General features: G+C 43.7%; 1 protein-coding gene across 1 annotated transcript in view; it reads right to left on the reverse strand.

Annotated features, from left to right (window-relative positions):
- The window catches only part of LOC125448232 (vitamin D3 receptor B-like), a 380,711-nt gene that overhangs the window by 170,152 nt on the left and 188,323 nt on the right, over positions 1-22,236 (reverse strand). Inside the window, exons 7-8 of the mRNA XM_059643431.1 lie at positions 17,166-17,307; positions 4,019-4,187 (exon numbers count right to left, since the gene is read on the reverse strand). Coding sequence (XP_059499414.1) covers positions 4,019-4,187; positions 17,166-17,307 — 311 coding nt within the window. The remainder of the gene's footprint in view (positions 1-4,018; positions 4,188-17,165; positions 17,308-22,236) is intronic.

Here is a 22,236-nt window from a genome sequence, read left to right on the forward strand (position 1 = left end):
ACACACACATACACACGCACTTTCCTAGACAAACACATGCAATTTCCTACACACACACACTTTCCTACACACACACTCTCCTACGCACACACACACGCACTTTCCGACACACACACACTTTCCAACACACACACACGTTCCTACACACACACACACACAGACACACTTTCCTACACACACACACACATTCACAGACACACACTTTCCTGCACACACACACACACACACACACTTTCCTACACACACACTTTCCTACACACACACAAACCTTCCTAGACACACACACTTTCCTACACACACACACCCTTTCCTAAACACACACGCACGCACTTTCACACTTACACACACACACTCTCACACACACACACACACACTCTCTCTCTCACACACACACACACACTTTCCCTCACACACACGCTTTCCTACACACACACACACACACACACACACACACACACACACACACACACTTTCCTACCTGCACACGCACCCACTTTCCCACACGCACCCACTTTCCTAAACACACACACACACACACGCGCGCACCCACTTTCCTGCACACACACACACACACACACACACACACACACATACACACACGCACACCCACTTTCCTACACACACACACGCACGCACTTTCCTACACACAAACACACACGCACTTTCCCACACACACAAACACGCACGCACTTTCCCACACTAACTTGATTGAATTTTTTTGAAGAGGTGACCAAGAAGATTGATGAAAGCAGAATGGTAGATGTTGTCTATATGGACTTCCACAAAGCATTCGATAAGGTTTTGTATGGTAAACTGGTTAGTAAGGTTCGGTCACATGGGATCAAGGGCAGCTAGCCAATTGGATACAAAATTGGCTTGAAGGTAGGAGACAGAGGGTGACGGTGGAGGGTTGCTTTTCAGACTGGAGGTCTGTTACTAGTAGTGTGCCACAAGGATTGGTCCTGTGTTCACTGTTTTTCGACATTTATATAAATGATTTAGATGTGAATATAGGAGGTATGGTTAGTATGTTTGCAGGTGACACCAAAATATGTGGTGCAGTGGATGGCAAAGAAGATTACCTCAGAGCACAACAGAACCTTGATCAGACGGGCCAATGAGTGGCAGGTGAAATTTAATTGAGATAAAATGTGAAGTATTGCATTTTGCTAAAGCAAAGCAAGGCAGGACTTATACACTTAATGTTAGGGTCCTGGAGAGTGTTGCTGAACAAAGAGACCCAGGGGTGCACAGTTCCTTGGAAGTAGAACCGCAGGAAGGCAGGGTGATGAAGAAAGTCCCAGATGATTGGAAAATTGCTGTGTAACCCCCTTGTTTAAGAAAGGATCAAGGCAAAAGATGGAAAATTACAGGCCGATTAGCCTGACCTCGGTAGTTAGTAAAATTCTAGAATCCGTTGTCAAGGATGAGATTTCTAAATTCCTGGAAGTGCAGGGTCAGATTAAAACAAGTCAGCATGGATTTAGTAAGGGAAGGTCGTGCCTGACAAACCTGTTATAATTCTTTGAAGAGGTAACAAGTATGTTAGACCAGGGAAACCCAGTAGATGTTATCTATCTAGACTTCCAAAAGACCTTTGATAAGGTGCCTCACGGGAGGCTGCTGAGCAAGGTGAGGGCCCATGGTGTTCGAGGTGAGCTACTGGCTTGAATTGAGGATTGGCTGTCTGACAGAAGGCAGAGAGTTGGGGTAAAAGGCTCTTTTTCAGAATGGCAACCGGTGACGAGTGGTGTCCCGCAGGGTTCAGTGTTGGGGCCACAGCTGTTCACCTTGTATATTAATGATCTGGATGAAGGGACTAGGGGCATTCTGGCGAAGTTTGCCGATGATGCGAAGATAGGTGGACAGGCAGGTTGTACTGAGGAGGTGGGGAAGCTGCAGAAAGATTTAGACAGTTTAGGAGAGTGGTCCAGGAAATGGCTGATGAAATTCAATGTGTGCAAATGTGAGGTTTTGCACTTTGGAATAAAGAATCCAAGCATGGACTATTTTCTAAATGGTGAGAAAATTCATAAAGCAGAAGTACAAAGGGATCTGGGAGTGCTGGTCCAGGATTCTCTAAGGTTAACTTGCAGGTAGAGTCCGTGATTAAGAAAGCGAACGTAATGTTGTTGTTTATCTCAAGAGAGTTGGAATATAAAAGCAGCGATGTGCTTCTAAGACTTTATAAAGCTCCAGTTAGGCTCCATTTAGAATACTGTGTCCAATTTTGGGCCCCACACCTCAGGAAGGACATACTTGCCCTGGAACGTGTCCAGCAGAGATTCACACAGATGATCCCTGGAATGGTAGGTTTAACGTATGATGAACGGCTAAGGATCCTAGGATTGTATTCATTAGAGTTTAGAAGGTTGAGGAGAGATCTAATAGAAACTTACAAGATAATGTGTGGCTTAGAAGGGGTGGACGCTGGGAAGTTGTTTCCGTTAGGCGGGGAGACTAGGACCCGTGGGCATAGCCTTAAAATTAGAGGGGGTAAATAAAACTGGAATGAGACAACATTTCTTCAGCCAGAGTGTGGTGGGCTTGTGGAATTCATTGCCACGGAGTGCGGTGGAGGCCGGGATGTTAGATGCCTTCAAGGCAGAGATCGACAAATTCTTGATTTCACCAGGAATCAAGGGCTACGGGGAGAGTGCAGGGAAGTGGAGTTGGAATGCCCATCAGCCGTGATTTAAATGGGGGACTGAACTTGATGGGCCGAATGGCCTTGCTTCCGCTCCTATGTCTTATGGTCTTATGTGTTTGGCATGCTTGCCTTCATTGGTGCTAACGTTTGAATATATTGTTATAGGGGAGGTCATATATTGGTGAGGTCACTTTTGGAATACTATTCTGGTCACCCTTCCTTTGGATGCTTTAAACTTGAGAGATTACACAAAAGACTTACAAGAATGTTGCCAGGACTGGAGGGTTTGAGCTATAGGGAGAGACTGAATAGGCTGGGTTTTGTTTTCCCTGGAGCGTTGGAGACTAAGGGGTGATCTTACAGAGGTTTATAAAATCATGAGGGGCATGGATAGGGTGAATAGCCAAGATCTTTTTCCGAAGGTGGGCGAGTCCAAAACTAGAGGGCATAGGTTTAAATTGAGAGGGAAAAGACTGAAAAAGGACTGGAGGGCTTTTTTAAAGCAGAGGGTGGTGCATGAATGGAATAAGCTGCCAGAGGAAGTGGTGGAGAAGGGTGCAATTATGACATTTTAAAAGGTATCTGGATGGGCATATGAACAGGAAGTATTTGGAGTGATATGGGCCAAATGCTGCAAAATGAGACTAGGTCAGATTGGGATGTCTGATTGGTGCAGATGAGTTGGACCAAAAGGTCTGTTGCTGTGTTGTATGATTGGATGACTATGGCTCTATGCCAGAGGAAGGGGTACATGAAGGTACTGTTACAACATGTAAAAGACATTTGGACAAGTATATGAATAGGAATAGGATAGGTTGAGAGAGATATGAGCCAAATGCAGACAGTGGGGCTCGTTTAGTTTTGGAAAATTGATTGGCATGGATGAGTTGTATGGCTTGCTGTATGGCTCTGTAAGTCTCTTTAACTTCCAAACCAAAATCCATAATATATGTCAGAGTACAAAAATATATGCTTTATACAAAACTATTACACATTTGCACTTAGGATAGTATAACTACACAGAACAGTTTTATCAAACTAACCAGATCCTGACAACAGTAATTTTGTGGCAGAAATGAATCAGCATACAATTCTATGCATGGTACAAACTCAACAAAAATTAGTGGAAATAAAAAATACTGAATGGATACATTTGCTATTTTTCGCCCCACATTTGTTCATATTCTGTGGGCTGGAGTTACCAGAAAACCAGGCTAGTTGAAATCAAACATTCTTACCTAGACACTGGCTGCAATAGCTCTCCTTGGTCCCTTGACCTCAGATCTAGTATTCATAGTTAGTGTTTACTGTAGTTATGAACATTGCAAAACATCTTGCGGGGGGGGGGGGGGGGGGGGGGGGAAATACCTGAATCCAGGGATGGCCTTTGCAAAGCCAACTACTTTCTGTATGCTGTAAGAGACCAGATCAGCCAGATGAGGCAGCATAGTTAGTTTTTCATTCCTCTTGGGACTGTTAATGCCATCATGAAACATCCCAAAGATGGATAAATCCAATTTTGGTAGCTCCGACATATCTGTACAAATCATAGAGTAAAATCCAATGAGATAATTATCCTCGATAATCTTGTGCAACAATCCTGATATCTATCTGAAATACAGTGAACAGCCCACCTAATATACACAGTTGACAGCAATTACTGATGGAAGTAAAAGCTAAATTTGTTGTCTGAAGGCATTGTTTTTAGTCCCCATGAGGAACTCCATTCTCTGACTGTGGTCTTCATCCCTGGAGCCAGCCTGTTAGTGAGGCAGACCACTTAGAACCTTGATGTTGTGTTTGACTCAGAGATGAGTTTCAGAACACATATCCACAACATAACCAAGATTGCCTACTTCTATTTCTCAAATATATAAGCAGATAGTGGGTGGTGAGTGAAGAAGGGATGGAAGACCTTCAGAGTAGCTGGAGGTTTGAAGATGGAGAACATAACTCTTGTACTATGTTTGAAAGAGCGGAAATAATGAGGAAGCTATCAACTTCCAATGACATGTTAAACTGAATTCCATAGTGTTCTAGTGGATCAGGTGTATGTCAACAATCCTGCGCATTACTTGTAGACTAGAGTGTTACCCCAGTGCTGTTGACTGGGAGTAAGATAAAGACTGAGAAAACTTTATAGAGGTTTACAGGGGAAGCACAGTGGCACTGTGTTTATCGTTGCTGCCTCACAGTGCCAGGGACCTGGGTTCGATTCCAACCTTAGGCGACTGTCCACATGGAGTTTGCACATTCTCCCCATGTCTGTGCTGGTTTCTCCCACAGTCCAAAGATGCATGTGTTAGGTGGATTGGCCATGCTAAATTGCCCACAGTGTTCATGGTTGTACAGGCTAGCTGGGTTAGCCATGGGAAATGCAGGGTTACAGGGATAGGGGAGGGTGGATGGATCTGGGTGGGATGCTCTTCAGACTGTCAGTGTGGACTCGATGGGCTGAATGGCCTGCTTCCACACTGTAGGCTTCTATGATTCTATAATCAACCTGGTCAGATGCATTATGACACATGTCTAGAGCAAGTGGGATTTGAACCTGGGCCTCCTGGCACATTATCACTGCGCAAGACAGCACCATCCTGTCTTCTGTGCAACCGGTGTGACTATGTTTTAACGAATGGCCACACATTAAGTAAAACCAAAAATAACTATCAAGTCAGCTTTCAATCCAGGATCTGACAACAACATCCTTGTAGAAGCATTTGCTCGTGCTGTTGGGATGAATTTCAACAAGTTCAACAGGTGAAGGGGGACACAATACACTAGTTCAGTAGTGACACAGCAAATCCTACAAAAAGAACCTAGGCAGAGGGAATTCAGATATGTTGAGTCTCAAGGGAGTAAAGGGCAGCTGAATGGCCTTGGCTTTAATGCTAGGACAATTATTGGCAAGACAGATCAATTACAGGCATGGGTTGTCACTTGGAATTGTGATGTTGTTGCTATTACAGAGAGATGGTTGACAGAGGGACTGGCAACTCAGCATTCTGGGGAACAGGATCTTCAGGCACTATAAGGGACGGTGTAAAAGAGGACGTGGTGTCACATTATTAGTTAAGGAGTCACTTACTGCAGTAAGGTGGGATGATATCTTGGAACAGTCATCAAATGACGCTTTATGGGTAGCATTTAGCAATGAAAAGGAGGCAGTCATGCTGTTAGGAACATATTATAGACACCCAAACAGTCAGCGGACAATAGAGGAGCAGATATGCAGATAACTCACCGAGGTGTGCAAAAGCAAAAATGGGGTAAATATGAGATAACAAGGTGTAGAGCTGGATGAACACTGCAGGCCAAGCAGCATCAGAGGAGCAGGAAAGCTGACGTTTCAGATCAGGTAATTTCAAATTCCACAATATTAATTGGGATAACCCTAGTATAAAGAGTTTAGAGGGACCAGTCTTAAAATATGTTTTTTATATCAACATGTAGATAGTCAAATAAGGGACGATGCAGTGCAGACCCAATTCTAGGGAAATAGCCAGACAGGTATTGAGATGGCAGTCGGAAAGCATTTTAGTGAAAGTGACAACACCGTGCATTTTCAGTTTGTTGTGGGAAAGGAGAAAGATGGTGTGCAAAAAAGGGTTTTGGATGTGTTTGCTCGCTGAGCTGGAAGGTTAGTTTTCAGACGTTTCGTCACCATTCTAGGTAACATCATCAGTGAGCCTCCAACGAAGCGCTGGTGTTATGTCCCGCTTTCTATTTATCTGGTTAGGTTTCCTTGGGTTGGTGATGTCATTCCCTGTTCTTTTCCTCAGGGGATGGTAGATTGGCTCCAAATCAATGTGTTTGTTGATGGAATTCCGGTTGGAATGCCATGCTTCTAGGAATTCTCGTGCGTGTCTCTGTTTGGCTTGTCCTAGGATGGATGTGTTGTCCCAATCAAAGTGGTGTCCTTCCTCATCTGTATGAGAGGATACGAGTGATAGTGGGTCATGTCGTTATGTGGCTAGTTGATGTTCATGTATCCTGGTGGCTAGCTTTCTGCCAGTTTGTCCAATGTAGTGTTTGTCACAGCTCTTGCAAGGTATTTTGTAGATGACATTCGTTTTATTTGTTGTCTGTGTAGGGTCTTTTAAGTTCATCAGCTGCTGTTTTAGTGTGTTGGTGGGTTTGTGGGCTACCCTGATGCCAAGAGGTCCGAGTAGTCTGGCAGTCATGTCGGAAATGTCTTTGATGTAGGGGAGAGTGGTCATGGTTTCTGGGCACGTTTTGTCTGTTTGTTTGGGTTTATTGCTGAGAAATCGGCGGACTGTGTTCATAGGGTACCCATTCTTTTTGAATACGCTGTATAGGTGATTTTCCTCTGCTCTGCGTAGTTCCTCTGTGCTGCAGTGTGTGGTGGCTCTTTGGAATAATGTTCTACTGCAGCTTCGTTTGTGGGTGTTGGGATGGTTGCTCCTGTAGTTCAGTATTTGGTCCGTATGTGTTGTTTTCCTGTAGATGCTGGTTTGAAGTTCCCCATTGACTGTTCGCTGTACTGTGACATCTAGGAATGGCAGTTTGTTGCTGTTTTCCTCCTCTTTTGTGAATTCACACACTGCAGCACAGAGGAACTACGAAGAGCAGAGGAAAATCACCTATACAGCGTATTCAAAAAGAAAGGGTACCCAATGAACACAGTCCGCCGATTTCTCAGCAACAAACCCAAACAAACAGACAAAACTGGCTCAGAAACCATAACCACTCTCCCCTACATCAAAGACATTCCCGAAATGACTGCCAGACTACTCGGACCTCTTGGCATCAGGGTAGCCCACAAACCCACCAACACAATAAAACAGCAGCTAATGAACTTAAAAGACGCTATACAGACAACAAGCAAAACGAATGTCATCTACAAAATACCTTGCAAGAACCGTGACAAACACTACATTGGACAAACTGGCAGAAAGCTAGCCACCAGGATACATGAACATCAACTAGCCACAAAACGACATGACCCACTATCACTAGTATCCTTACAGATAAGGAAGGACACCACTTTGATTGGGACAAGACATCCATCCTAGGACAAGCCAAACAGAGACACGCACGAGAATTCCGAGAAGCATGGCATTCCAACCAGAACTCCATCAACAAACACATTGACTTGGAGCCCATCTACCACCCCCTGAGAAAAAGAACAGGAAATGACATCACCAACACAGGAAATGACATCACCAACCCAAGGAAGCCCAACCAGATAAATAGAAAGCGGGACCTAACACCAGCGCTTCGTTGGAGGCTCGCTGATGATGTTACCAAGAATGATGACGAAACGTCTGAAAACAAACCTTCCAACTCAGCGAGCAAACTTACATCCAGACCCTCAACCTGAGCTACAAATCTTCTCAAAACTCGCTAAAAAGGGTTTTGTGTTGAGGGAAGGCAGATTTTATTAAAATAAGACAGGATCTGGCCAAAGTAGACTTGTGAGTAAATCTACAGCAAAACAGGAGGGGTATTCGGAAAGGAAATGGAGAGAGTACAGGCTCAACATGTTTACTTTAAGGTGAAACATAGGAGCAACAAGCTCAGAGAACCCTGGATGTCTAGGAATATTCAGGGCTGGACAAGAAGGAAAATAGAGGTGCATACCAGGGACAAAGGAAGCAAACTAATGGAGGCCCTAGTGGAGCGTAGAAAATCCAATTGGGAGCTCAAGAAAGCAATTAGGAAAAAAAAGAGAGAATATGAGACTATCCTGGTGGGCAAGATTAGGGAGAAACCCAAAATATTCTCTAAGTTTAAAGCTTTAAGCAAAGATTTGTAGCTCAGTTTGTGGGTGAGGTTGCTGCCTTGCTCACTGAGCTGGTTGGTTTTTGTTCACGTTTTATCGCCATGCTAGGCAACATCATCAGTAAGGCCTCCTACTCCGCTTGGAATTTATACTGATTGGTCCGTTATGGTGAGTCGTGTCATTTCTGGTTTTGATCTGTTTGGGTTTGTATATGGGGTCCAATTCTATCTATTTGTTGATTGCATTACAGATGGAGAACCATGCCTCTAGGAATTCCTGGGCTACTGTAGTTACATAGTTATAGTGGCCATAATGCAATTAACAAACATATAGAATTGGACCCCATATAAATCCATATAGATCAAAACCAGAAATGACAGTACTCACCATAACAGACTGGACAGTATGAATTCCAAGCAGATTAGAACAACATTACTTTATCAGAGGCTTCACTGATGATGTCCCCTAGCATGGTGACGAAACATGTGAACGAAAACAAACTAGCTCGGCGAGCAAGTCAACAACCTCACCCACAAACCGAGCTACAAATCTTTGCTAAAGCTTTAAACTTAAGAGAATATTTTAGGTTTATTCTCTAAGTTTATTAAGGGGACAGGGATAACCAAGGAAAGAGTAGGGGCCATTAGGGACCAAGGGGGTAATCTTGCATGGACCCAGAGGAGAGTAGAGTATTAAATGAATACTTCATATCTGTCTTCAAATCGGAAGAAGAAGGATGGAGGGACAAAATTTGGGAAGAACGAGCAGATTGCTATAAGAAGCAAGGAGATTTCAGCAGATTTAAAAGTGGTCAAATCCCTAGGTCGAGGTGAGTTGCATCCAGAGATGCTGTGGAAATCAGGGAAGGAAATGACAGTGGCACTGACCCAAATTTTTAAATCCTCTCTGGCCACAGGGGAGGTGCCAGAGGATTGGAGGACAGCCAATGTAGTTCTACTTTACAAGAAAGGTGATAAAGAAAAAGTGAGGAATTACAGCCCAGTGAGTCTCACATCAGTGTAGGGAAACTACTGGAGAGAATTCAGGAGAAGAAAATTAATCTCCACTAGGAGGGGCAAGGTTTGGCCAGCATTGTCAGCATAGCTTCATCACAGGGAGGTCATGTTTAATAAATCTAGTCGAAATTTTCAGAGGTAACCAAGTATGTAGATGAGAGTTGTGTAGTTTTTTTAAAATATAGTTTATATGGTTTTCAGCAAAGTCTTTGACAAGATCCCACATGGGAAACTATTATAGAACATAGAACATAGAACATTACAGCACAGTACAGGGCCTTCGGCCCTCGATGTTGTGCCGACCTGTCATACCGATCTGAAGCCCATCTAACCTACACTATTCCATGTACGTCCATATGCTTATCCTATTAGAGAAGGTAAAAGCACATGGGACCTCAGTAATTTGGCAAGTTGGATACAAAATTGGGTAAGTGATAGGAAACAGAAAGTGATGATAAAAAGCTAGTTTGTGAGACTGGGGACCAATGGACTACCGTAGGGATCAGTGCTGGGTCCCTTATTGTTTGTGATAGTCACAAATGATGGAGATGAAAATGTGGGTGGTGACACGATAAATAAGATCAAGGATGACACAAAGATTAGTTGGGTGGTTGACAGTCAGGAGGAAGGTGTTAGCTTACAAGAGGATATAGATGGGTTGGTCAGATAGGTAGATCAGTGACAGATGGAATTTAATGCTGAAAAGTGTGAGGTGATGCATTTTGAAAAAAGGGACAAGACCTGGTGGGATCAAGTGAATTCCTTCAGGAATATAGGGATATAGGAATACATTTGAGAGAGAAATCAGGAAGGCACAAAGGAGATACAAGATAAGGTAAAGGAGAATCCAAAGAGATTTACAAGTATATTAAAAGCTAAAAAGTTACTAGGGAGAGAATAGGGCCCCTTAAACATCAACATGGTTGTCTATATGTGGAATCAAATGAGATGGGTGAGATCTTAAACAAATATTTCTCATCAATATTTGTGATGGAGAAAGACATAGTAGCTAGAGAACTCAGGGAAATAATTAATGATGTCTTGAGAAGAGTCAACATTATAGAAGAGGAGGTGCTGGAGGTCTTAAAATGCATAAAAGGTAGATAAATCCCCAGGACTTGATCAAGTACATCTAAGGACATTGTGGGAAGCGGGGGAAGAAACTGGAGGGGCCCCTAGCAGAGATATTTGCATCACTGGTGAGGTGCCAGAAGACCGGAGGGTGGTAATGTTCTTCCACTATTTAAAAAGGGCTGCAAGGAAAAGTCATGGAACTACAGACAAGGGAGTCTAATGTCAGTGGTGGGTAAGTTATTGGAGGGGATTCTGAGAGATAAGATTTACATGCATTTGGAAATTCAAGGAATGAAAGTGACATCACAGGTAGACAAGATAGTGAAGAAGGCATCTGGCATGCTTGCCTTCATCAGTCAGAGCACTGAGCACAGGAATTGGACGTCATGGTACAGCTGTACAAGACATTGGTAAGGCCACATTTGGAGTACTGCATATAATTCTGGTTACTCTGCTATACGAAGGGTGTTATTAAACTCGAAGTGGTGCAAAAAATATTTCCAAGCATGTTAGCAAAACTGGAAGATTTGAGTTATAAAAAGAGGCTGGGACATTTTTTGCTGGAGCAGAGGAGGCTGGGAGATGAACTTATACGGGTTTATAAAATCAGAAGGAGGTGAATAGTCAAAGTCTTTTCCCAGGGTAGGGGAGTCCAAAACTAGGTGTCACTGGTTTAAGGTGGGAGGGGAAAAATTTAAAAGGGACCTGAGAGTCAACTTCTTCCACACAGAAGGTGGTGCATATATGTAACAAGCTGCCAGAAGAAGTGGTAGAAACGGCTACAATTGCAACATTTAAAAGACATTTGGACAGATGCACGGATAGGAAAGGTTTTGAGGGATTTGGGCCAAATGCAAGGAAGTGGGATGAGGTCAGTTTAGGAAACTTGGTTGGCATGGAAGTCTTGGGCAGAGTGGCTGTTTTCGTGCTGACTCTGTGAATGAAAATCTGAAATAAAAACAAAGTGCTGGAGAAACATGATAAGTCTGGCAACATCTGCGGAAAGAAAAACAGTTAAAACTTTGAGTTCAATATAGCTCCTCCTCAGGTGAATAGCACAGATGCGTATAAGGAAAAGTTAGATAAGCACTTAAGGGAGAAAATAACAGAAGCATAGCAAAGCATAACAAGAACATAGCAAATGTAAGTAATTGGAGAAAGAGGAGGCCCTTTAGCTGCTCAAGCCTGCCCTGTCATTCTATACTCTAAGGTGCTGATCTGTTGTTATTACAGCTAATGCTACTCATATCCATACAATATTCAAATGAGTTGGCCAGCACCAACAAATGGCCAAATGATTAAGAAATAATAAAATGTGAGGCTGGATGAACACAGCAGGCCCAGCAGCATCTCAGGAGCACAAAAGCTGACGTTTCAGGCCTAGACCCTTCATCACTAACACAATTTTAACCTCACTGCGAGGCCAAATGATTAACATTATTAGAACAGTTAGAACATAGAACATAGAGCATAGAAAAGTACAGCACAGTACAGCCCTTCGGCCCACGATGTTATGCCGTGGAATAATCCTAATCCCAAAATAAAATAACCTAACCTACATTCCCCTCAATTCACTGCTGTCCATGTGCATGTCCAGCAGTCGCTTAAATGTCACTAATGGCTCCACTTCCACGACTACCACTGGCAAACTATTCCATGCGCTCACAACTCTCTGGGTGAACAGCCTCCCACTGACGTCTCCTCTGTACCTTCCTCCTAACACCTTAAAACTATGACCCCTCGTGGCAGTCAAACCTGCCCTGGGGAAAAGTCTCCGGCTATTGACTCTATTCATGCCTCTCATTACCTTGTACACCTCGATCAGGTCACCACTCTTCCTCCTTCTCTCCAGAGAGAAAAGTCCGAGCTCAGTCAACCTCTCCTCGTAACACAAGCCCTCCAGTTCAGGCAGCAACCTGGTAAACCTCTTTTGCACCCTCTCCAAAGCCTCCATATCTTTCCCATAATAGGGCGACCAGAACTGGACACAATATTCCAAGTGTGGTCTTACCAGGGTTTTGTAGAGCTGCAGCATAACCTCACGGCTCTTAAACTCGATCCCCCTGTTAATGAAAGCCAAAACATCATATGCTTTCTTAACAACCTTATCCACCTGGGTGGCAACTTTGATGGAGCTATGCACTTGAACACCAAGATCCTGCTGTTCCTCCACACTGCCGAGAATCCTGCCTTTAATCCTATATTCAGCATTTAGGTTCAACCTTTTAAAATGCATCACTTCGCATTTATCCAGGTTGAGCTCCATCTGCCATTTCTCAGCCCAGCTCTGCATTCTGTCAATGTCTCGCTGAAGCCGGCAATAGCCCTCGATACTATCAACGGCATCTCCAACCTTTGTGTCATCAGCAAACATACTAACCCACCCCTCAACCTACTCATCCAAGTCATTTATAAAAACTACAAAGAGCAGACGCCCAAGAACAGAGCCCTGTGGGACACCACTCAGAACTGACCTCCAGGCAGAATACTTACCATCTACAACCAATCTCTGCCTCCTGTCAGCCAACCAATTCTGAATCCAGACAGCCAAGTCACCCTGTATCCCATACCTCCTGACTTTATGAATGAGCCTGCCGTGGGGAACCTTATCAAATGCCTTACTGAAGTCCATGTACGCCACATCCACTGCTCGACCCTCGTCAACCTATCTCGTGACTTCCTCAAAGAACTCAATAAGATTTGTGAGGCATGACCTGCCCTTCACAAATCCATGCTGACTCCCTTTAATCACGCTATGCTTTTCCAAATAGTCATAAATCCTATCCCTCAGAATTCTTTCCAAAACCTTGCTGACCACAGACGTAAGACTGACTGGTCTGTAATTTCCAGGGATTTCCCTATTCCCTTTCTTGAAAAGAGGAACAACATTTGCCTCACTCCAATCTTCCTGTACGACTCCCGTGGAGAGTGAGGAAGCAAAAGTCTTCGCCAGCGGCTTAGCAACCTCCTTTCTTGCTTCCCGGAGCAACCTAGGATAAATCTGGTCTGGCCCTGGGGACTTATCAATCTTAATGTTTGCCAAAATTTCCAGCACATCAACTTCCTCAATTACGATCTGTTCAAGCCTGTTTTTCTTCTCCTCAAAGTTCTCATTCACAACAAGGTCCCTTTCCTTAGTGAAAACCGAAGCACAAAACTCATTTAGGGCTTCCCCTATCTGCTCAGACTCCACGCACAAGTTCCCTACGCTATCCCTGATCGGCCCTACCTTCTCCCTGATCTCCTTCCGAGCAAGCCTATAATCCTCTAAAGTTGTGCTAGACCCTTGCTTCCACCACCTTACGTACGCTGCCTTTTTCTTTTTGACAAGAAGCACCTCTGTACCCGTCAGCCAAGGCTCCTTAATCTTACCCCTTCTTACCTGTCTCAGAGGAACAAATTTATACATCACTCACAACAACTGCTCCTTAAACAGCCTCTACATGTCTGCTGTGCCCTTTCTGTGGAACAATTGCTCCCAATCTGTACTTCCCAACTCCTGTCTGATAGTGTCATAGTTTCCTTTACCCCATTTAAATATCTTCCCCTGGTAACTGCTCCTTTCCCTTTCCATGGCTATGGTAAATGTGAAGCTGTTGTGGTCACTGTCGCCAGTTAATAGCCTTTTACATCCTCTATAAACTTCAATTAGCCTAAAACATTGCCATCCACGCACTAACTCTCAGGTCCTTCTCACCTGTCACCTTGGACTCTTACTACAATCAGCGATGTTGGTGAAATCAACAGTCAATTTAGTATTATTTGTCTTCAAATTCCTCTGTAATTCGGCCCATGGGATGGGCAGGTGATCTTTTCCAGCTGTATAACCATCTGAAATCTCTGTATCCTTCCAAATTGGCCCTCTGGGCTTCTTTAGTGAGCCTTTTCATCATCCTCAGAAGATTATGATGCAGTACTTTGAGACAATTTCTGCATCAAAAAAGATGCTACACAAGGACAAGTTGCTAATTCCAATTTTCATTTTTAGAAACTTACTTTGTGCATTCATTTCTTTACTTTACCCCAACAGAAATAAATAAAAAGAATAAGCTTATCAGCTCCTCAAGTCTGTCTTGCCATTTAATAAGATTATGACTGTTCTAAGAACATTAGACCGCACAAAACAGGGCTGCTTGATCCCTCAAGCCTCCTCTGCCATTCAACAGGATTATGGCGGATCTGACATTCCTCACATCCACTTTCCTGCCCCTTTCCCTAAAATCAATCACCCTAATGCTGATCAGGATTCATGAAGAAGATTGGAGGAGGCTTATGTGGAGTGTAAACAGTAACCCTTAATTTCCTTAGAGACAAAAAGACTGCAGAAGCTGGAATCCAAAGTAGACAAACAGGAAGCTGGAAGAACACAACAGGCCAGGCAGTGTCTGAAGGAGAGGGCAGTCAACGTTTTGGGTATCACCCTTCTTCTGGGCTGGGTGGGGGGGGGGGGTAGGGGGAGCTGCAGGGAGAGCTGTGGATTAAGGTGGGGGTAGGTGGAGATGGAATGGTTGTGAAAAGTGGACTTTAGTAGCAGGTACAGCCTGGTTTGTTGATGGGAAGGATGAACCTGGTTTGTGGCTGGAAAGGAGAGTCAGAAGGTGGAATGGAAGGGAGGTGGTGGGGCTGGAAAGGGAGGTGGGGAATGGGTGGGAAGGTTATTTGAAATTGGAGAACAAAACGTTGCGTCCTCCGGGCTGCAGGGTGCCCAGGCGTAAGATAAGGTGTTGTTCTTCAAATTTGCATGTCACTGCGACACTAGAGGAGGCTGAGGACAGACATATCGGACCGGGAGTGGGGCAGGGAGTTGAAATGGGTGGTGACCGGGAGGTTACAGGCACCTACAGCCTGGAGGACACAACATTGAGTTCTCCTAACATGTCGCACCTACCACTAGTGTCCACCTATCACCACCATTCGACCTCCACCCTCCCACTTTATCTGTAGCTCCCTCTACCCTCACATACGGTCCTGAAGAAGGGTAATACTCGAAACGTTGACTGCTCCTTTCTTCCAGATGCTGCTGCCTGGTTTGCTGTGTTCTTTCAGCCTCCTGTTTGTAACCCTTGATTTCCTGACTGATCAAAAATCTATCTATTTGAGTCTTTAAAATACACAAGGACTCTTCCCTCACAGCTCTCTGTGGCAATGAGTTCCGAAGACTCTCTGAGAGAATAAATTCTTCCTCATTTCTGTCTTAAACTGGTACCCCTTTATTCTGAGACTATGCTGTCTGGTCCTAGACTCTCCCCTGACGGGAAGCATCCTCTTAGCATTTACACTGTCAAGCTCCTTAAGAATCCTTCATGTTTCAATGAAGGCACCTCTCATTTTTTTTAAAAACTCCAGTGAGTAGAATCCTAACCTGCTTAGCCTTTGCTCATAAGATAATTCCTCCACACTGGGGATCATCTTAGTGAAACTTCTTTGAATTGCCTCCAATGAAACAATATATTTTCTTAGATAAGGGAATCACTGTGCTCCAGATGTGGTCTCCCCAGCACCTTGCACAGCAGCAGTAAGAATTCCCTACTTCTACACTTCAACCCCCTTGAAACAAGGGCCAATATTCCATGAGCCTTCCTGATTACATGCTGCCCCTATGTGCTAGCTTTCTGTGTTTTGTGCACAACTACCACCAGGTCCTTTTGTGCTGCAACTTTCTGCAGTTTCTCTCCATTTAAATAATATTGTTCTTTTGTTCTCCCTTCCAAAATATACAACTTCACATTTTCCCACATTGTACTCCATTTGTCAACGTTTTCCCACTTACTTAACCCATCAAAATCTCTCTTTATAAACTGTCTCCTTCTCACAATCTACCTTCCTACCTATTTTTGTGTAATCTGCAAACCTAGCTACAGTGCATTCACTTCCTTCCTTCAAGTCAGTAATATATATTGTAAACAGTAGCAGTCCAGCACTGATTACTGTGGATCCAACTGTACATGGGTTGCCACCCTGAAGAAGAACGCCTTATCCCCACTTGTTGTTTCCTCCCCATGGACCAATTCTCTATCTATGCCAACATACTACTGCCAATGCTGACGGCTCTTATCTTATGCCATAACTTACTGTGAGGCACTTGTCAAATGTCTTCTGGAAGTCCAAATACAATGCATCTACTGGTTCCCCTCTATCCAATCTGGTTGAGACTTCCTCAAAAAACTATTCAATTAGTCAGATACGATTTCCCTTTCATGAAGCCATGCTGACGCTCGTTGATTAGATTGTGGTTTTCCAAATGTTCTGCTATTACTTCCTTCATAATTGACTCCAATACTTTTCAACTGCCCCAGGAGTCAATTCTTCTTTTGTGCCAACTCCTCGTAGCCTGCAACTCCTCAATATTTCAAAAATCTTTCCACCTTCTCTTTAAGTACTCTGCGTGATCTAGTCTCCAATACCCTCTGAGAGAAGAACCTCCTTTAGATTTCCGTTTTAAACGAGTATTCCCTTATTCTGTAACTATGTCCCCTGGTTTGAGATTCACTCGCTAGTGGAAACATCTCAACATCTGCCCTATCCCTCAGAATCTTGTATGTTTCAATACAATCACCCTAATGCTGATAGGGTTACATAAAGAAGACTAGAGGAGGTTTGTGTGGAGTGTAAACAGCAATCTGGACCTGTTAGATTGAATAGTCTGTATCTGTGCTACAAATACTTTGTAAGTATGACATACCTATGGACAGATTGCAACCTTCCGGGATGGAAGCACTGAAGGAATCAAAAGCAAAAGAATCAGCTGAGCAGAGATTCTGTGACGCATCAGTAGAAGTGGATTGTTCGGATTCTTCCATTTTAGATTGATCCCGGACTGGTGGCTGCAACAGAAAATAAAATGTGGGCACAAGAGTGACAGAGAGGAGTTGTTAAAGTGACATGTTATTTTGTGTTTGACTGCTGTGTCAAGACCATTGCAAATGAACAAACTTATTTTATATAATAGCTTTCATGTCCCATGGCTACCCAAATCATCTCACATTCAACAAATGCCACAATAACTGTTGCTTTGCAAACAACAGCACCAGGCCTTCATAAACTTGAGGTGTCAACCTGATGAAGTTACAATACGGAACTGCTTGAATGCTCAGAGAAAGCACACAATAAAGAGAGCTAAGTCCCACTTTCGATGTATAAGTTCTACATTCTGCAGTTCTGCTACATTCAGTCATGAATATTGGTCGACACTGAAACAACTAACAAGAGGAAGAGGCTTCATGAATACCCTCCTCAATCTTGGGAGCCCAACACAAAAGACAATGATGCAGGTCTTGCTTCCACCTTCAGCCAAAAGTGCTGAGTGGATGATCTGTCTCGGCCTGCTCTTGAGTTCCCTATCATCACGGATGCCAGTTTGCAACCAATTTGAATCACTCCATGTGACATTAAAAAAGAGAAGGCAACAGATATTGCAAAGACATTGGGCTCTGACAGTACTTTGACAATAGCATTGAAGACTTGTGCTCCAGAACTTACTCCAGAACCCCTTGCCAAGCACAACACTGGCATCTATCCGATGTTGTAGAAAATCTCCCAGGCATGTCCTTTACACAGAAAGGACAAATCCAACCCTGGCAATTACTGTACCATCAGTCTACTCTCAACCACCAGCAGTATGAAAGTGGTCAGTGTTAACAGGGGCATTTGCAAAGGAATAACCTGACGCTCAGTTTGGGTTCTGTCAGGGCCACTCCGCTCCTGACTCCATTGCAGCCTTGGTCCAAACACAGACAAAACAGCTTAACTCAAGAGGGATATGAAAGTGACTACCCTTGACATCAAAGCAACATTTGACAGCGGAGATAATGGGAACTGCAGATGCTGGAGAATTCCAAGACAATAAAATGTGAGGCTGGATGAACACAGCAGGCCAAGCAGCATCTCAGGAGCACAAAAGCTGACGTTTCGGGCCTAGACCCTTCATCAGACAGCGTAGGATTTCAAGGAGCCCTAGCAAAACTGGATTCAATGGGAATCAGGGAGAAAAGTCATCATTGGTTGGAGTCATACCTAGCACAAAAGGAAGATGTTGAAGATCAAATTTCTCAGTCTAGGAACATCTCTGAATGAGTACCTTGGGGTAGAATCCCTGGCCCAACCATCTCCAGCTGCTTTAGCAATGAGCTTCCCTTCATCATAAGGTGAGAAGTAGGGATATTTAATGATGAGTGCACAATGTTCAGCACCAATTACTACTCCTCCTCTACTAAACAATCCGCATCCATTTGCAACAAGACTTGGGACAACTGACTTGGGCTGACAAGTGGCAAGTGACATTCATGCAACACAATTTTGCATAATATTGACAATTTTTCACAGAACCTGTGACGATATACATTTACATAGTGTCTGTGAGGTAACGTATTGAGAGGCGCACCATGCTGTTGAATGCCATCTTTCGGGTGAGACATTGAAGGGTAACCTTATAGAAGTTTATAAAATCACGAGGGGCATGGATACGGTAAATAGTCATGGTCTTTTTCCCCCAAGGTAGGGCAGTCCAAAACTAGAGGGACTTAGGTTTAAGGTGAATGGGGAAAGATTTAAAAGGGATCTAAGGGGCAACATTTTTTACTCAGAGGGTGGTGTGTGTATGGAATGAGCTGCCAGAGGAAGTGGTGGAGGCTGGTGCAATTACAACATTTAAAAGGCATCTGGATGGGAACATGAATAGGAAGAGTGGAAGGATATGGGCCAAATGCTGGCAAATGGGACTAGATTTCTTTAGGATAGCAGGTCAGCATGGACAAGTTGGATTGAAGGGTCTGTTTCCATGCCGCACATCTCTAAGGTTCTCAGTATCAGACAATGACCATCTCCAACAAGACAGAATCAAACATCTGTCCTTGACATTCAATGGCATTAAAATTACTAAAGTCCTCACTCTCCAATATCATTCAGAAACTGAACTGGGCCAGTTACATAAATGTAGCTAAATAAGCAGGTCAGAGTTAAGAATTTTGAGGTGAGTAACTCATCTCCTCTCTCCCTAAAGCCTATTTACCAGGCTCAAGTTAAGACTTTGACAGAATATTCTCCGTTTGCCTAGATGGGTGTAGGTCCAGCAAAACTCTAAGCTCAACACCATCTAGAACAAAGCAGCCTGCTTGACTGGTCCCACATCCTTTAGTTTTCACTGCCGTCACTACTGATGCACAGTAGCAGCAGTGTGTACCACTTACAAAATGCACTTCAGCAACTCACTAAGATACTTTCAAAAGCATCATGCCAATCCACAATTCTGACCTGACCTATCTAGTGGCATCCAGATCACACAAGTTAATAAAAAAACTTTTTGAATGAGTGCAGGTCCAACAGAACTCAGGAAACTCAACACCATCTAGCCCCCTCTTTGTGTGACATCCCCTCCACAAAAATCTTCATTCCTATCAACAGTAATGCACAACTACAGCAGTGCGTACCATCTACAAGATGCAATGCAGCAACTCACCAAGGCTCCTTAGACATGACCTTCCAAACCTGCAACCTCTATCATGTAGAAGAACAAAGGCAGTAGGTGCATCACCACCTACAAGGTCCCCTCCAAGCTACTCACCATTCTTACCTGGAAATACGTCATCCTGTGTGGAACTATAAGACCATAAGATACAGGAGCAGAGTTAGGCCATGTGGCCCACTAACCCTGCGCTGCCATTCCATCATGGCTGGTAGGTTTCTCAATCCCATTCTCCTGCCTTCTCACCATAACACTTGATTCCCCACTGGTCAAGAACCTATCTCTGTCTTAAATATACTCATTGACTTGGCCTCCACAGCCCTCTGCAACAATGAATTTCACAGATTAACCATTCTCTGGCTGAAGGAATTCCTCCTTAGCTAAAAGTCCTAACAGTCATCCCTTCACTCTGAGGCTGTGCCATTGGGTCCTAATCTCTCCTACTAATGGAAACATCTTCTCCACATCGACCCTATCCAGACCTCTCAGTATTCTCTAAGTTACAATGAGATCCCCCATCATTCTTCCAAACTCCATTGAGTACATCCCAGAGTCCTCAGCCACTCCTCACATGACAAACCCTTCATTCCCAGGATCAGTCTTGTAAATTTCCTTTGGACCCCCTCCAAGGTCAACGCATCCTTTCCTAGATATGGGGCCCAATATTGTTCATGATATTCCAAATGTGGTCTGACCAGAGCCCTATATAGCCTCAGCAGTACATCCCTGCTCGTGTCTTCTAGCTCACTTGAAATGAATGCTAATGTTGTATTTGCCTTCCTAACTGCCAACTGAACCTGCATGTTAAACTTAAGAGAACCCTGAACTCGGACTCCCATGTCCCTTTATCCATCAGATTTCCAAAGCCTTTCTTTTTATAAAATAGGCTATGCCTCTATTTTTCTGACCAAAGTGCATAACCTCACATTTTTCTACACTATATTACATCTACCACTTTGCCCACTCTCTGGGCCTAAGTTCTCTAGCAGCCTCCCTGCTTCCTCAACACTACCTGACTCTTCACCTATCTGTGTGGCATCTGCAAATGTAGCAACATTGCCCTCCGTTCCTCTGTGTAGAACATGAATAGTGTGGTCCCAATACGGACCCCTGCGAAACTCCACGAGTTACCAACTGCCTTCCGGTAAAAGACCTCTTTATCCCCACTCTCTGCCTTCTGTCAGTCGGCCAATATTCTATCTATGTCTTATATTATTGTAATTCTCAAAGTACCTACATCACACAGACTGCAGTAGCTTGATAAGGGAACTCACCATTCTCTAGAGCAACTGGGAATGGGCGTAAGTGCTGACTAATGTGCTAAATGCTGAAGAAAATTGAGTGTTGCATTTGTTTAGCTGTTCCAGATAATGTTGCTTTTCAAAACAGTGAGGAAGATAACTGGAGATAAATAGGGGCAGTTTTTGGATGAAGAAAGTCCCACTTGCTGATCACCCTCTGATTGTATCAAACCTCTGGTCAACTAAACATGCAAGTACACGGGAAGTAGAAACATTCAGAACCTATGAACTGAAAGTATACATCTCTGTCCCTCTTCTGGACATACATGGAATAGTGTAGGTTAGATGGGCTTCAGATCGGTATGACAGGTCGGCGCAACATCGAGGGCTGAAGGGCCTGTACTGTGCTGTAATGTTCTATGTTCCCTCCTTCAGTGTGGGGGGAAAAAGACAGAAAAAAATTTTTAAAAACTCAAAACAAAGTATTCCAAAAAGAAAAAGGTCCACCAGATCAACAATCAAAGACCGCTTTTTTTATAGACTGTGGGCTAAAACATGGGAAATATATTGCTTTAAGTCATGGAAACTGTGGAAAAATGTTGTTACAGTTTTAAAATCAAGTTGTGAGTTATAGCTACAATGTTGTCCTTATTGAAGACATAGGGGAGAACACTTTGGTTCTTCCTTCTGTGTGTGTATTTATGTTCAGGGCAGTTTTGCCCAGGCACAGTTCTTCCATTGGCTTTTCAATCGGCCAATCGTTGTCGGCTCACGAAGACTCAGCATTGTTAGGATGAGTTCATGGGTTCCTGGGCAAGTGGCTACAGCCTTATGTATGGACAATGCAGGAGAAACATCTGGCCTGAAAAGAAAAAGCACCTTAATCTCTCTCTCTCCTGTGTGGAGAATTAACTGAAATTCTGTCTGTATTAGTCCTCACTCATCATTTCCTTGTAAGCTGATCTCCTGCAAATTGCCTGATGAAAAGGAAAAGAGTGAAACTACCTTCAGAGACACTGAAAGGGGCATATTTTCAACCAGTGAAGGTAAGC

This window comes from Stegostoma tigrinum, chromosome X (genome assembly GCF_030684315.1).
Source record: "Stegostoma tigrinum isolate sSteTig4 chromosome X, sSteTig4.hap1, whole genome shotgun sequence".
Classification (NCBI taxonomy): Eukaryota; Metazoa; Chordata; class Chondrichthyes; order Orectolobiformes; family Stegostomatidae; genus Stegostoma; species Stegostoma tigrinum.